Genomic DNA, 16,143 nt, shown 5'->3' with positions numbered 1-16,143 from the left:
CACATGGTAGATATAGTTTATTAGAAGGACTGTTTCTCTTTATGTGTGAAGACTGGGGCAACCCTACAATTCATCAGATTTTAGTCAGACTGTCGGACTGCTACACCATAGAGACACAAACTGATGTGGTGCTGGTTCAGACACAAAATATTGTGTTGCTTGGTATTTGCAACACTCATATGCTACCCATGAGGAGTCATATGAACATGAGGAAGGCTACAAAAAGAAGAGGCCATTCAAAAGCCTTTTCCCCTGAAGCTCTACTTTACAATGGAAAACAACAAGCTTAACTAGTGGATATGTAACAAGAAAGACATTAAACAAGAAAATGTGTTTAGGCAATAATCTAGAAACTATATAACAAAACCTTCGAGCCTTTGAAAATGTTCCAAAGATGGTTTGGAAAATTTCCTTTTCAACTGTGATTTAAGAAGAATGCATCCTCTTCTCCGAACAAATGTCTGTGAATGAATGCTCATTTACAGTGGATGGTTGCTATTGACATTAGAATCAATAAACCATCCCCTAAAGTCATTCTGTGTTCTCTTATTGTGTACTTTTGGCAACCTTTACTGAAGAGAAACAGACAAGGAGGCACTTAAATCTTCCGATCCACTGTTCTCCAGTTCTACAGTACATCTCTGTTGTCAAAATATTATGTATGTTCTGTTTTAAAAAACTTAAATTAATTTAATTATAAAATAAAAATAAATGACTGGTTGATAAATAAGGCTGAACCCAGTCTCCTTTAAACATTTGGCTTTGACGTTGAATGTTTATGACCGCACATGGTACCCTTCCTTGACCATCATAAGAGTATTAATTACGCAGTTTTTCCTTTCATTATACCAAGATTGTATCTATTGCAATTTCCAAAATAACTGCCACTGTGATTGTCAAGCACAGCCTTACTGCACCAAATACGGAGATAATAAAATGGGCCTTTATACCACATATTGTGATGAAGACTTCACTGTTGACGTCAGAAGCAGTTAAGCGAATGCTGACAATTTAAGAACCAACAGAAATCATTTCTGCATTCCTGAAAACAATGAATTAGCTAATGAGATATTTTGTAGAAACCCTTGATGCACAATTCTGAACCCGACAGAGTTTTTGAAGATCAGAGTTTCATACAGAAGAAAATTCATTGTGAAATCCAAGCTAAAAACACAAAAAACAGGGCTTGATTTACTTTAGAAAGCCAATCATTTTTTTTATTTTTATGTCTCTAAATATCCATCCGTTCACAAGGTCCTAAAGTTGTAGTAAGTAAAGTTCCCATGGCTGTACTCATAAGAGAATGTATGTTTAAATCCATTGTTCTGAGTGATTTCCACTCATGTGTTGCTCAACCTGGCCTACTTCAGTGTTTTCTTAATTCAACTGTTGAAGTAGTTTCTTCCCTCTTCATCTGCTTTTCTACCACTCATCACTCAGGTGAGTGCTGTTCTTCAGTGCAGGATAAAATTGGTCCCCTCCTATAAGTGAGGTGCTCTGGAATCATTTTAGATAAAAGTGCTATACAGATACAGATAATTAGTATTATTTAGTTTTCTCAGATCTCTCCTGTTTCTGTTTGTAATCCACTTTGTTTTACCCACTGTCTTTTTTAGATCCAGTAGTGTCCTACTTACTAAAGTTAAGTGCTGAGAACTTTAATTTTTGTATTTACAGGACATGTTGACTCTTATTATTCACCATCATCGATTTAGGGTTTCGGCGACACATGCAGACTAAATCTGACACTTCCACTGAGGTTTCTGCATTAAACTAAACCCTTCTGAAATTAAACCCTTGATGGAAACATTGAAGCTTGGGTGTTACGTATGATCCTGGATTGGGATTGCATGTTTGGAACACCACTAGGATTTCTTTCTTCCACCTGTGTAGCATGGTTTCACAAAGACACTTGCTCTGCCAATCTGATGCCGAAATATTCATGCATTGCTTCATTTTATGAAGATCAGATTACTGTAAATGGTGCTGTGCATCAGCTTGTTCTCTGTACTGCTTTTCAGTGAAATTTAGAATGTACTGTAAGGTTATCCTGAATAAGTCACTCAATGGTCCATTATTATATTAAGGATTTATTGCATGAGTATACAGTAGTTCAATTCTTAATCTGGAATGTCCTAATTGAGGCGTTCCCAGTCTGGCAAAGACCATAGAGGGCTACTGTACAGTGCCTTCCCGTATACAGCACGAAATCTGTACAACTTATTTGAACTCACTACACAAACCCTTGAGAGACTATGCAACTGACAACATTTTTAAAACTCACTTAAACTCACTATATTTTAACTTGAATTTGTACAGTATAAGTTGGTTACTTAATCCTTGTTTGAGTCAGTTACTGTGCTTTTCCATTTATCTTTCTTTTGGCTACTTTTGTATATTATGTCTGTTATTGTACAGTGCTTTGAGGTTTTCAGAAAGAGCTTCAAAATACATTTAGTATTTGTGTAACAGTGCAGGAGGGTGTTAGTGAGAATTGTGTTTTAGCCCTGCCCATAGGATATGAGCTGTGACATTGTGGGATCTTTGTTTGACTTCCATTGGCAGACTCATGGACACTGACTGCTGTCATCACATTAAAGTATAGACCCTCACATGACATCACCTAACATAAAAATAAACCCTTTAATGCCTTATAAATTGAGGATGTTCTGTGCCAGCTTTCATAGCTACAGTATATAGTTTTAAACTGAGAAAGAACAGACTGTACTTTTTTTTAAAAAGCAGATTCTATAAAGCTATTATAAAGAAAAAAAATGTATTTTGCTATTCTCATTCAGTATATGAATGAAGGGCAGCTGAATACTAGATATTTAATGTTGAGAAATATGGACAGACCTCTTAAATTGAAGCCTGTTTATTGCTGCTCGAAGAGAATGTATTCATATGATCCTTTTAGTCTCATGATCTTATTGATGAAACATTTTTAGCTTGGACAGATAAACATAATATTGAGGAGTAAAGAATCTCTTAATGTGCTGTTGTGAGTAACTCTCATTCTTATGTTCATGAAAAACTGTGAAACATCCCAGGAACAAATTAGCTCCACTCAGACTGATATCACTTCTGGCATTAACCTCAGCAGCTGTTTAAGGATGGATATTAGACACCTGGATTGCACTGCTCTTCCGCTGTTGAAACTTGAACTATATCCAGAGAGAGTCCTGGGATTGTGAAGTCACAATAGAATAGAATATGCTAATAAGAACATACTAATATCTCCACTGGTGGGTGCCTGTACAAATTGGGAGAAGGAATAATCATTCAGTAAAACCCTCCCATTAATATCATGTTTGCTGCATACCTTCCTTTCATTATACAGCACACTGTTGTCTCAATGTTGGAATTAAGTGGTCTGTACTATATACCTATTGTTAAGTCTTCAGAAATTTTACTCATATACAGTGGATCCTATAAAGGTGACAGGTTCTTACTTTAGCTCCATAGCTTACAAGTTATTATTGATGCATACAGTATGTGTGAAGCTTGTCCCATTCAACCATCTCCAGTCTAATCTGCCTTTGAGAAGAAACATATACCCATTACTTTATTCAACCCTGTTGTTCCCTCCAGCCATGTTTTATTGTAATGTCAAAATTATCCATGATGTTTTATTGTAACATCAAGTTCTGATATTGACTTTTAAGTGTGGCCAAATGATGAGTTATTTGTGGACTTTTACTATGTGAAGACTACTGTTACAGCGAACAAGAATTTTCACAAGTAGAATTGTGTTTCCCCACTAACAAGCGTTTTACTGTTTGACTGAAAGAGAAAATAAAATGTCATGAATCATTCCAGCCATTCTGTCACACAGGTGCTTACTCCTGGTGAGGTTGGCAGGGTAAAACTACAACCTGGATACTCACTGCAGGGCAGACACGCAATTTGACTCAGCCTATGTGTCTTTGGATAGGAAGGAAACCACACCCCCTGGTGGAAGTCCTCATGAATATGCAAACCCTACACAGAACACACACCAGTTGAGCCCAGAACCTAGCTGACCCGTAGCACTATGTCACCCAAATGTTCTAATTATGTAATAAAATTGTTTATTGCTGCCTCTGTACTGTGCAGTTACAATTTCTGGCATTCCTGGAATGTGTGCTGTCAAGCTGTTTAAACTAACTATACACACAGCTTATCTTTTAACTGTAAGAAAGTTTGAGCAAAGCATATTTAGACTTTGCACATTGTCATCGCAGAGAAATAGTAATTAGAAAAGTGGCAGAAAAATATGCCAAACATTGCATATCCCGTTCCACTGCAGATTGGAGTATTTTTCAAATTGTAGATATAGTTCCCTCAAGTTGGATTTTGTATGCCTTAAAAAAAGAAAGCATGGAGAACCATAGGAATTATCATAGAGGCCTATCTGAAGTGTAGTGCATTAAAAATTGTGAGAACGAACCCATTTCTCTTTCAAAAACAACATACTGATTCAATTACTATAACATTGGTAATAATGCAAACCTCCTCCCATGACTGCTGTTAGTCATGTTTCTGCAGATGTGCTAAAACTTAATTGGCTTAGTTCCCAACACGTGAATGGAGCACAGCTGCCGAGCATGAACACAGCACATTTCCCAGGCTCGTTTTGCTATTGCTCTGCTGAATCGGAAGCTAACAGAGGAACGAGAAAAAAAAAGTTAACTTGACTGGGCTAGTTGATGGAGTCAGGTAGGCTGAAGATGAAAAATTGTTCCTTCAGAAATTTCTGCCCCTATTCATCTTGGCTTGGTGTTAAGAACCGTGACTATAGCATAACTATAGGAATTCCACTTTTCACAGGGCTTTTGTATTGGGCTGTGAGAACATAATACCTTTATGTAATGTTTTATGTATATAACTTTATAGGTGCCTCAGATTTTTACTCAATGTCTTAGTTTTTTTAATTAAGAGACCCATGAACATTAAACAATTTTCTCTTTTAAATTGCCACTGAAGGTACACAGGGTGATGTTATTAAGTAGATACAGAAATGTAACATGGTGACACGCATACCTATAGTGTTGCATACAGTACGTTAAACGCCCCTGGTATATTTGGTCATGGAATATTTGATACCAAGATTGAACTTTACTTTTAGTTTAGAGAAAAGGATTTACAGTCGCCGCTATGTTTGTAAAAAGGCATCTGGTGGAAAATGTTCTGATGAGATGTCGGGTCATACTGTATAGAAATAATCTTACAATTTCTAAAAATGAATTTGTGGCGCAGATGAATGTTCAGGCCCTTTTTGACATTGCAGTAGATTGCACAGAACTGAGACTTCAGAAACATCTGCTAGTTATTTACGTCTCTGTATTGCATAGTTTTGGAGTTTATTTTTTCCCTGACATGGTTTGGGAAAGGGAGTGAGATTTGGGGCATGGCTCCCACCCCACAAATCAGTCATTTTAATTTTCTAGGAGAACCCAGAAGATTTCTCAGAAGATGTACACTTAATAGTTTCTGCCATTACAGGGTAATGAAATTACTGATGAATAAAGCAAATGATCATGGGCCAAGTTTCAGATTCTCTCTGTATTCTGATATACCATAATATACAAAAGCCTGTTGCTGGAACTGTTTTTTTGTACAATAAAACAGAACTAGGCCTTTACTTAACCTGAAATGTGTTCTTGTTTTTTTTTGTTCAGGGATGCTCTGGGTGTGGCAAATGTGACTGCAGTGGTGTGAAAGGGGAGAAGGTAAGCACCCTGTGTGTATGTCTCACCATTTACCCTGTTACTACTGCTGCTGTTACAGCCATTGAATTGATTCATTTCTAATTGGCAAAAGAAGGAAAGTCTGAGTCATGTAAAAATGTACAAACTGTTGTTCAACAATTTAAGACTTTAAGCATTGTAAGGTTTTCTTTGGTGCTTCCTATCTCACAAATCCCATTCAACATTTGACAAAATTCACATGGATCAATGCAGTGTCAAAATGAAAGGTGCAAAGAAACATGTGGAAGTTAAATTGAAGCTGAATATACTGTAAGGTGTGTAGGCAAAATTATTATTATCCTGCTATTATCCAAATTTAATCGCATCAACTGATCACATGAATGATTTATTAAAATGGGGATTTTGATTTTGATGTTTATTGAGCTCATAATAGTTACAATTCTACCTTTTATCCCATATTTAGCAAGGGTTTAGCAATAATTCTTCACATACTGAGATATGCACTCACTAATTCTGGGGGTAAGATTTCTTATTTCACTTCCATTAGCTTTTTAAACAGAAGTAAACAGTCGACCACATTCAGGAAATCCAGATAGATTCGTTCAAGCCTGCACCAATCAGACTGATGCCTGAGATTGTTGGTTTATAGTATAAAACTGTATACCATTCTACTGATGTGCCGTCTTTAAAACACCTGCTGCTATGCTTTTTATGATTTCATTCTTCTCTTTTCTCCTGTTTTAATCCTTTAAATTATATAAGAAACTTCATTTATCTGTGAACAATTAACTCCATACACATGGGAAACTGAAAATGAGGTGCTGAAATGAAGTGGGCTGAGGTGGTAAAAGATGCTGTTTAGCAGCTGAACAGAAGAACACCATGCCAAATCGGGCATTTGCAGAGAAGGATGATGTTCTGTATGCTGAATTCCATTCCCCCTGCTTAACATCAACAGGTCTTTTTGCTGTCTCCAAGCCTCAAGTACATACAGTACAGTAACTTTTGAATACCGATCTTTGGCTCTGCTGCCTTATTTTAAATATAATAATGGAAATGACTAACCTAAAACAAAACAGCCAAAAATGAATGGATTAGGAAACAGAAAACTGGAGGGAGCAGCAGGTCTGAGGGTGCTGTTATGTGTCTGCTTGTGAATATGGAAAATTATTTTTTTGTCTTACAAAAGGACCTGTACCAGGTAACATTTCTTCAAAACAGAAAAAAAATTGTCCCTGTAGTAAGGAACAACGATCTTGGGAGTCTTGTGTTCAGTTACCTAAAGAGCAGCTTCTTTATTTTGAAGAAAATTATGCTTCAGAAATAACATCCAAGGCTCCTGAAGACATGCTTCATTGTCATGTCTTTTATGTCATGTTTTACATTTTTCTCCATCAGAATCCCAGAGCTTTGTCTTCTGGGGAATGTATTTGCTCTCTGGTGGTGTGTGCATTCCTCCACCCCCAGAAGTTGTATGGGTTCTCTGGCATTTAGCCCAGTTCCCATGTACTGTATAATTTCAAGCAATATTTTCCCTCAATTGGAAAGAATTTGTTCTTTGTGTCTGGAAGTGTTTTAGGAACGCAGTATGGGAGAGAGCTAGGAACAGAAGCCCATGACAATGTGCATTTGTCTGCACCATTGCCAAATTAAATAGATGAAAAAATCAGATGCTAAACCATGAGAAAACAAAAATACAGCTACCTTGGAATTTTACATTTGTGTCCATTAACCCAAAATGTACAGTATATTCAGACGTAGCAAGAAAGAAATACTATGTAAAAAATAACTTTATTAACATAATTAATTATGTTATTAATAACATTTTTATTTTGAAATATTAATCAAATGATGAAAACCTTCCCTCCACCATTATAAAGGCTTTTTATATATGCACCATTTAAGACTTTAATTTTAATTCATATGACATACTTCATGCAGAAAAAAATAAAATTTGAATTTATATGATATACCTCAAACACATGTAGAGTGAACACATATACGCAGTATATAAAGAGAATGTGAAGATTAACAGTCTGGCTTTCTGTTTTACAATGCTAGTTGTTCCTTGTAACATACATATGTACAATAGTTTCATTGGTCAATGCCAGCTACTGAACTGTGTGTCACACTGATGTGATCTGATAAAAGCAAAACAGCTGTCCATGGCTGCTAACTTTATACAGTATATACAAAATAGAATGAAATGTTTAAACATTCAAAGCAGACCCCACCTTTTCTGAACTGTATGGTATATGATTCTGAATTTTTAGAGCATACCATTACTACTGTGAAGAAATTTCAATGAGAGCAGGATGGATTGTGTAAACCACAGCACCACCTAGTGTCAAATTGAGGAACCTGTCTTTTTCTGCCATACTGTACGTCATGAGAAAACTACCTGTGTTTAATAAGAATTCTGACAATCTGAAGCTCATTCTGAAATCGCTTGGTGTAAAACAAGAATACATCCCTGGATGGGACGCACATGGTTAATTTAGAGCCGCCAAATAATCCAGCCAGCTTGCGTTTGTTAGGTGGGCAGGAACTGAAGCATCTGGGAAAATATCACATGAACACAATGATAGGAACACAGGGTCGGACATGCAGACCACAATTAGAGGGTGTCCCAGTCCTGAATCCACACCCAGACCCAGCTGGGAATTCTACCATAAAAAAGATATTTGCTCTACATTCGTTAACCGGTTGCCTTCCTTGATTTGAAATGTAGGCATACAGACTCCGAAGGTGAAATATGTATGAATTGTTTCAGGCTTTTCTGCCAGTTCTTTGAAAAACTCTCTTCTCTCTTTGTCTCTCAAAGGGTGAAAGGGGATTTCCAGGACTGCAAGGTAATATGGGGTTTCCTGGAATGCAAGGCCATGAAGGTCCCCCTGGTCCAATGGGCCCTAAAGTAAGTGAGCCGAGTCGACTGCTTCATTTCTGTTCTGCTCTTGCTCTCTCCTGGTCCCTGTTTCCCTGTGCTTTACTTGTTCTTCCGGTGTGTCTTGTTGTCTGGGGCTTAATATTTCCGGGTCTCCCTATCCTCCTCGCTCGGCATTGGGATTGGTTGTCGAGAGGCTCGCCTCACCAGGTCGCCCCACGTCTGCTACCTGAGGGCTCATGTCTTGTTCCAACTCCTTGAGCCCAGACCGAACCCTCTCATTTGCTCCGTTCCTACCGCTACGCATAGGGTCCTCCTGTCTCGCCAGTCTCTCACCACGGCTAGCCCCCTGGCTCCCTTGACAATTTCTTTTTGTGTCATCTTGCTTTCTCACAATGCCAAAATAAAAGCATACAAGAGTTCCATGGTATTAGAAGTTATTACTTCAGGTGTCACGGCTGAATCAAGGATTTAAAGACATGTAAATAAACTTCTGGAGCAGTGCTAATGAAAATCAGACGACATTCAACAATGTTTAAATATACTGCGTCCAGAGCAGGTGAGCAATACAGTGAAAAAATTATATTTTTTTATACAGAATTGCGACCTTAACATGTTGGACTTGTTAATCATTTGTGTTAACCTCACAATAATCGGATAATTAATAGCTTCCAATGAAGTTTTGTTAAATAACGCAGTAGTTCAAAGAACGCCAATTAGTAAACAATCTAAGAAGTGCTGACTGAAGAGACATGTCTGGGGAAATATGTGTGAAAAAGTACTGTTTCTGCCAGCTTTTGTCTTTCAAAAGGAAGAAAAATATCTTAAAAACAGTTATGGTGAGGCCACATTGACATCTCTAACAGTTACCTGGATTTGTGAGTGAACTTCCGTGGTTGGAGCACCTTGCTGTTTCTGAATTGACAGTGAGGTAGACAGAGAATACGTTTTACCATCTGGGCAATATGAGTTGACATGTAAATTCAGCATCAGAAGGCAAAGGTGTGAAATAGAAAAATCTTGGGCTTATACAGTACATGAAAGGCATTTCTGCACTGGTATAATGACCTATGTTCTGCTGGGACTACTCAATATTACCAACAAGCTTACTTTAGCAGATTCAGATCCAGCTTTCATAACCGACTTCACAGCTAATTAAAAAAAAAAATAAACCTTTTAAAATACTGGATGCAGACATACTGTACATTTGCTTCTGGATCTGAGTGACCATATGGCTCCATGACTTGTAACACTCATCAGCTGGTTATACAGCATATTCCTGCCTAACAAGTTCAAACAGCCATTTCACCAAAGGTGTACTACTTATCTTTAAATTTAATGTTCTTTTGTTTGGGAGTAATTCCCAAAAAACTGTTCTGTTTAAAGGTTTTTATACTTAAGTATTTAATTATATGGTCACTTGGTTTATGTAGTACATTTTGAAAGATCAAGGCTATTTTATCTTAGGTTGGAGTCATTTTAAGTAGCAGTTCTAGACTTGTTTCTTCCCAATCGTAACTGAACATTTGTTGTCTGAGTGAAATTCAGATTTTTGACCTTTGAATTTTATACCTACAGGGTGATACTGGTGAGCCAGGAATGCCAGGTCTTAAAGGAATTCGCGTAAGAACAATCAGAATAAACCTCTCTTTAAACTGTTTTTGAAAACTCCCATTTTCTGTTTTAGAAAATGCTTTTTCTGCTACAGTATATTAGTGTAAGATGTGGAAATTCATATTATATTGATATTTGCAGTTAATTGCTGCTCTATTACATTTGATACATTTGATAGTATATTGTATTAAGCTACAGTATGATATTTACATTTTTTAAGTTTTAAAATTCTCGCAGTACTGAATCTTAACTTTTTGTTCATTTTAAATAACTAGACTTAATCATGAATTTGCTTTTGATGCTAATGCTAGTCTGAAACAATTAATTATGTTTTTGTACCTGGTGTCCATATGCGTGCCTGTATAAATGTCTGTTCTTATTTGCACACTATGTTTTCATGGAAATCATAACTAGTTTATATTCAAGTAACTGAAGTGAAGTAAAATTCTCAGATGACAAAATAATCAACTGTTTTACAGGGACCAACGGGTCTGGCTGGATTTCCAGGAAACCCAGGCCTTCCAGTAAGTGAAGAATCACATGAGTTGTGATTTTACATGTAGAATATAGTCTATACAGTATATTAGAATATATAGATATGCTTGCTTCATAGGTTTTAACAGTGCAAAGTAAATTTTACTTTCATTTATGTACAGTATGTGTTGATGTTTTTCTGTTTATATCAACTTGTTTGACAGGGTATTCCAGGACAAGATGGCCCTCCTGGTCCACCTGGAATTCCAGGGTGCAATGGGACAAAAGTATGTTGGAAAATTCATTTTGTTTTTCGCTTAGCGCAAAGAAGTAAACATTTCATGTTTGGGGCAGGTCTTTTCGCAAAAGGGATTCTCCAGATTTTTTTAATTTTTAAAAACTTTAGTTTTTACTGGGTTTGTAATGAGAGTCTTCATGTGCACAGTAGTGGACGGATTCATGCCTTACACTTTTCCGGACAACAAGAATTTCCATGATATAATTTAACGAAATATTATAGTAGGCTCATGCCTATGCTACACAACAAACCCCTCTAGAATTCGGTTTGTCATGGGTGAGTGAGCAGAAGATTGTCCTGGGATCTTTTTATTCAGTTTTTGCCTTAACAACCCACCTGGATTTCTCTCTTGGACAAGGAACAAGACATTAATGACCACTCCCTCCTTTTCTCTTCACTTTTTCACTGAAGTTTTGACTCCAACAGTTAGGAAAGATCCCACCTATAAAAGACAAAGGGACTCAGCATGTCGTAAAATTATATGCTGATGATGTTTTGCTATTTCTGCCTGACATCTCAGAATGTACTGTACATTTAGTATGTTCAGTACATTCACAGTCAGATTCATACTGTTTGCACAAAGCATTACCTTGGGATAGCTCATACAAATCTATAGTACAGTACATGTGCTCTGGGAAAGCTTGAAAATTGCTGAATTGTAGTTTTGTGTATCTTGGATACGGTGACAAATGTTAGGCGTTGTAAAACCACCTGAGCCACATTTACTTCATTTGTACGATGATTCTTCCTTTTCTGCCCCTGTTGAAAAGCATGTGTTAACGGCATGTTGGAATTGATATTGACCGTGTTGCTGTGTTTTAGCCTGATACCTTGCAAGCTCAGAGCAGAATACTCTGCTATTGATAGAACATAGATTTTTTTGTATAACGGAGTAATGACTTTCTAGCACATTTTGTGTACGGGCAATGTGACAGAACTGGAGCTCTGTGGATTTCAGATGGTGATGTATTTTACAGGGTGAAAGAGGCTTTGATGGAATCCCTGGTTTACCAGGACTTCAAGGCCCACCGGTAAGTTGTTACTAGTGATTACACTGTGATCTTTGAAAATTCAATATCTCAAAGTGCCGAACCAATGTCTAATATTAACCTTCTTCTGTGTAATTGTAAGGGTTAATCCAGACAGTTCTACTTCTGAATCCAAGATGCTTTTGTGTTGGAGCATTTGGCCAGTTTTCTCTACAGCTATAAAATGCATTCTTTCCAGTCCATTTCAGCATCAAGTGCTACATGTTTTAAATACTTTCATCCATTATATTGTTCAAGCTTTGCTTCTTTACTAAACATTTAAAACTACATACTATACTGTATATATACTGTATATACTGTATATATATTCCATCGATTTAATTGTCCCAGTTGTCCTTCGTTTTAAAATATATTAAAGTTCTAAATCGTGTAAAAAACCTCTAATTGTGGATGCATTTTCTTTTTCAGGGTATATCTGGAATTCCTGGAATGAAGGTTTCTATACTTGGGTCCTTATCGTTTTGATTACAAGTCCTGCACATACAGTATGCACTTTCAGTGTCAGGGAACTTCCTAATTCTAAACTGGCCGATTGACTTGTACACATTTACAGTAGACTTAGGTACAGCTGCCTGCAGTTAAAAAATAACTTCCTACAGCATCTCTCAGATAAATCTTCTGATAAAAGCCTCCATCCCGACTATAGGAAGAGTCCTCTCTGTGAGCACTGTTAATGTGTGTAATTGTTGTTTATCATCTTGCCACAGGACACTAAAATGTGATGTAATTTATCTAACTCATTTGAGTTTCAGTTCCTCAGATGAAATCTAGCAAGCGGCTTGAACAGTCCACAGTCAGAGGGAGACTCAAATATGGTCCTCATCCCTGGTGTGTTGCTACTGTATGAGTGTAATGGTGATAAAAACAACCAAGATTATTGACAATTGGCTATTCCAAGATGATGGGGGCTAAAAAGCAAAAAGAAAGAAAATAATAAATCAATAAAATAATAAATGCAGGTTTACTCAATAAAATTAATTTTAAGAGGTTATTCCTCTTGGTTTAGGTTTTAGTCGCTTTACCTTGTCTGTTTTGATATTTGTATTCATTTAAACATTTAGGCAAGTCTCTTACTGCTCAAAAAATGTTAATTCTCAATACTATTACAATAACTACTTGAATGCTATGAATTGACTACTTTATCATTTCCGTACAGGGTGACCCAGGAGAAATCATTGGTTTCATTTCGCATAAGGGTGAGAAGGGATTTCCTGGAGTTCCGGGGAATCAGGTAGGTGTAGACTGTACATCCCTGGCTACCCATCACTGCCAAGGCCTTCTACAACATTGTCATAACTGTGAGGTAAAATGTAAATAAAGCTTGACATTTTTAAGCTATCATGACAGTCCTGTGGCTCCATCTTTTGGTAACAGCTAGAATTACAGCCTGCATTGCAAAACGTCAGATGAACTGGAGTGGATCCAAAGTTCACAAACCTCATCTACTGTAGTTTTACAAATCATGAGCTGTCAACTCCTTCAAATTAGTAGATGCCCGATGCATTTACTCTTATTTTCCTGTTTGCTTTCAAGGTTTAGGATATTTATTTTCTTTTCATCTCAAGTAAGTAACTGTTGATAATTACAATGAAAATAATAATGGTTTAATGAACGTCTCTTCCAGGGCATGAAAGGGTTACCAGGCCTAACAGGTCCAATTGGCCCTCCAGGTCCAGTGGGACCCACAGTAAGTGATCACACTACTGAATAACATTAATAACTACAGTAGTTTGGCGACTTGGTAATCATAACTGGCTATTATGGATGCCCTTAGAAAATTTAATGTCTTAATTCTTTCCATTACCAATTTAGCCAGTCAGAAGTGCCTGACTGCTGTCTTAAACTTACTTTTCATCAATACTTGTCTCCATAGGGTTTTTAGTTTAGGAAGCTAAACTTTTCGTTGCTGATTGACTTGAACAAATACTCTTAAACACCAAATGTCTCCTCTGTTGTCCAGAATATAATTTCCTGTTGGCTATTTGTTTGATTCATCAGGGTTTGCCTGGTCCCCCTGGCCCCCCTGGTCCCCCTGGCGAGGTATGATATTAAACTTTAGCCCTCTATAGATGTTCAATATTATTCGTTTTTTGTCAATTGTGTTTTGATTTCAAGTGTTAACATATAACCTGTTCGGTAGTTAGGTCAGATCCTCTTAAGTGCGATGCCCACCTGTTAAGGGAACAGCAAAAAAAGTTAGCTAAGGGAACGGCAGCCTCACTGTGAGGATGTCTGCACTTTGGTGAGGAATGAGCCAGGGAGCTGCTGCAAGAGTGTAGATGGGGAGGTGGGAAGGGTGTGAGAAAGATACACAAGGGAAGTTTAGGAGGGAAGATATGTATGCATACTGTGAGTAGAAGTAGGTGAGATTAGATTTTGACCCTCCAGATTTCTGTTAATTACTGTGCTCTATAAAGAGAATATTTATTTTTTTCAGTTGAGTGACGTACTCTCTTTCCAAGGTGCAAAAGGTGAAAAGGTGAGTTAGAGATGTTGCAAATCTTTGATCATAGTTTGATGTATTTTTTGATAAAACTGTTTTGGTGCTGCATAGGTCAAAAAGTTCTCTCTTTTAAAGGGAATACATTATTAGAAGTTTTTTTTATTCGTGTTCATATGTTGATTGTACACATATGGCCATTCTGAAACAGTGCTTTGAAGTGTAAGTTTGTAACTAATTTTGTCTGTAAACATGCTGTACTTTTTAGAAGCACAAGTAATAAGGAATAAAGATGTCAAAACAGCTGTACAGCATCCCTTCAGCTAGAGTGGAAACTGTAGAATGTGTAGGAGAAAAGTGGAAGTCTTCTTAGCTCCCTAAAATCTTGACTTGCCTCTCAAATATGATTTGGAACTATGAGTATCAAAATTCCTTTAGGGATAAAGGCAGTCAAAACTGTTCACATATAAAAATTAGAAATGAGAAATCTTCACAAGCACATTTTCTTCACATTTCTTCTAGTTTGCTGTCATACACACCAACGTCTGCCTTATACTGTATGGTGCTAATATTATTTTATTTTAGTTATTTTAAAGAAAATTACATTTGTATTTCTTCCATAATTGTTATTTGAGCTAATAATTGAATGCTGATTTGACCTTTATATCCTTATTTGACATCCAAGTGTAATAAAATGGGCATTTTGTAGGGAGACCGCGGAGTACCAGGTCCTCCAGGCCAATCAATTATCGATGAACGGACTGGCCCCAAGGTTGTATATGAAATAGGACCGAAGGTAAGGACTTTATCTCAATCCTTCGTGCAATGGATGAATGCATAATTAAGAATCATTCAATAACATAAAAGTGATGTGACTCCTTTATCGGTACAAATATAGAAAATGATTATTATTCTGTGGGAAAACATTCGCCCTAATACTGTTATCCTGGAAAATCTATTATCTAAGCCATCTGTAACCCTTTTTTGTCTAGGGTGACACTGGCCCAAAAGGTGTAAAAGGGGAAAAAGTAAGTTCGTTTTTTTAAATTGTTAAAATCTAAACTTTTACATTTATTGAGAAAAAGATATTTATACATTTAAAAAAATAAGTTTGACTTTTTTCAAATACTTTGTAAATGTTATACACAGATTTACTGAGTAAACGTCTGAACTGCTTTGATTTTAGATTCAAAGTAAATTTTAAATAGGCATTGTGACCCAAAATGCAATATTTAGTTAATTATACAAATTTAAAAATTAGTGACTAATTAAACATGTAAGGTTTACCAGTGCCATATTCCTCACATTCTCTAATTTGTTACTGTCTGAGCTTAGGAATGTCATCTGCTATTTCAACATGATATCAAAGGCAGGTGGTGCTCAACATAGCATATTAGCCACTGTTTTCTAAGTGTTAGTTTTAGTGGTATGTTTGATATGAAAAGGGGGTACTCTAATGCTATTATTATTATTAATTAGTGACGTCCATTGTTTCTGCAGGGGTACTGTGTTCCACATATGAGTGGTGTTAAAGGTGAACCTGGATCACCCGGCCCCAGAGTGAGTACCAAATCTTACTCTTCGTTCTGGTTTATATCATCTGTAAGCACATGCATGTGCTTTATTCCTGGAGACGGCGTTTTATTCTTCAGTGTCACTGAATTCACTTCAGGAAGGTTTCTTTTAAAACCGAA

General features: G+C 36.8%; 1 protein-coding gene across 1 annotated transcript in view; it reads left to right on the top strand.

Moving 5' to 3' along the window:
• Positions 1-16,143, top strand: part of col4a1 (collagen, type IV, alpha 1) — an 88,469-nt gene that overhangs the window by 29,539 nt on the left and 42,787 nt on the right. Inside the window, exons 2-15 of the mRNA XM_069178974.1 lie at positions 5,661-5,711; positions 8,515-8,604; positions 10,153-10,197; positions 10,668-10,712; positions 10,887-10,949; positions 11,938-11,991; positions 12,418-12,444; positions 13,166-13,240; positions 13,634-13,696; positions 14,008-14,049; positions 14,447-14,488; positions 15,159-15,245; positions 15,442-15,477; positions 15,950-16,009. Of these exons, the coding sequence (XP_069035075.1) occupies positions 5,661-5,711; positions 8,515-8,604; positions 10,153-10,197; positions 10,668-10,712; positions 10,887-10,949; positions 11,938-11,991; positions 12,418-12,444; positions 13,166-13,240; positions 13,634-13,696; positions 14,008-14,049; positions 14,447-14,488; positions 15,159-15,245; positions 15,442-15,477; positions 15,950-16,009 (780 nt within the window). The remainder of the gene's footprint in view (positions 1-5,660; positions 5,712-8,514; positions 8,605-10,152; positions 10,198-10,667; positions 10,713-10,886; positions 10,950-11,937; positions 11,992-12,417; positions 12,445-13,165; positions 13,241-13,633; positions 13,697-14,007; positions 14,050-14,446; positions 14,489-15,158; positions 15,246-15,441; positions 15,478-15,949; positions 16,010-16,143) is intronic.

Source organism: Lepisosteus oculatus, chromosome 15 (genome assembly GCF_040954835.1).
Source record: "Lepisosteus oculatus isolate fLepOcu1 chromosome 15, fLepOcu1.hap2, whole genome shotgun sequence".
NCBI lineage: Eukaryota > Metazoa > Chordata > Actinopteri > Semionotiformes > Lepisosteidae > Lepisosteus > Lepisosteus oculatus.
This window is presented reverse-complemented; position numbering and strand designations above follow the sequence as displayed.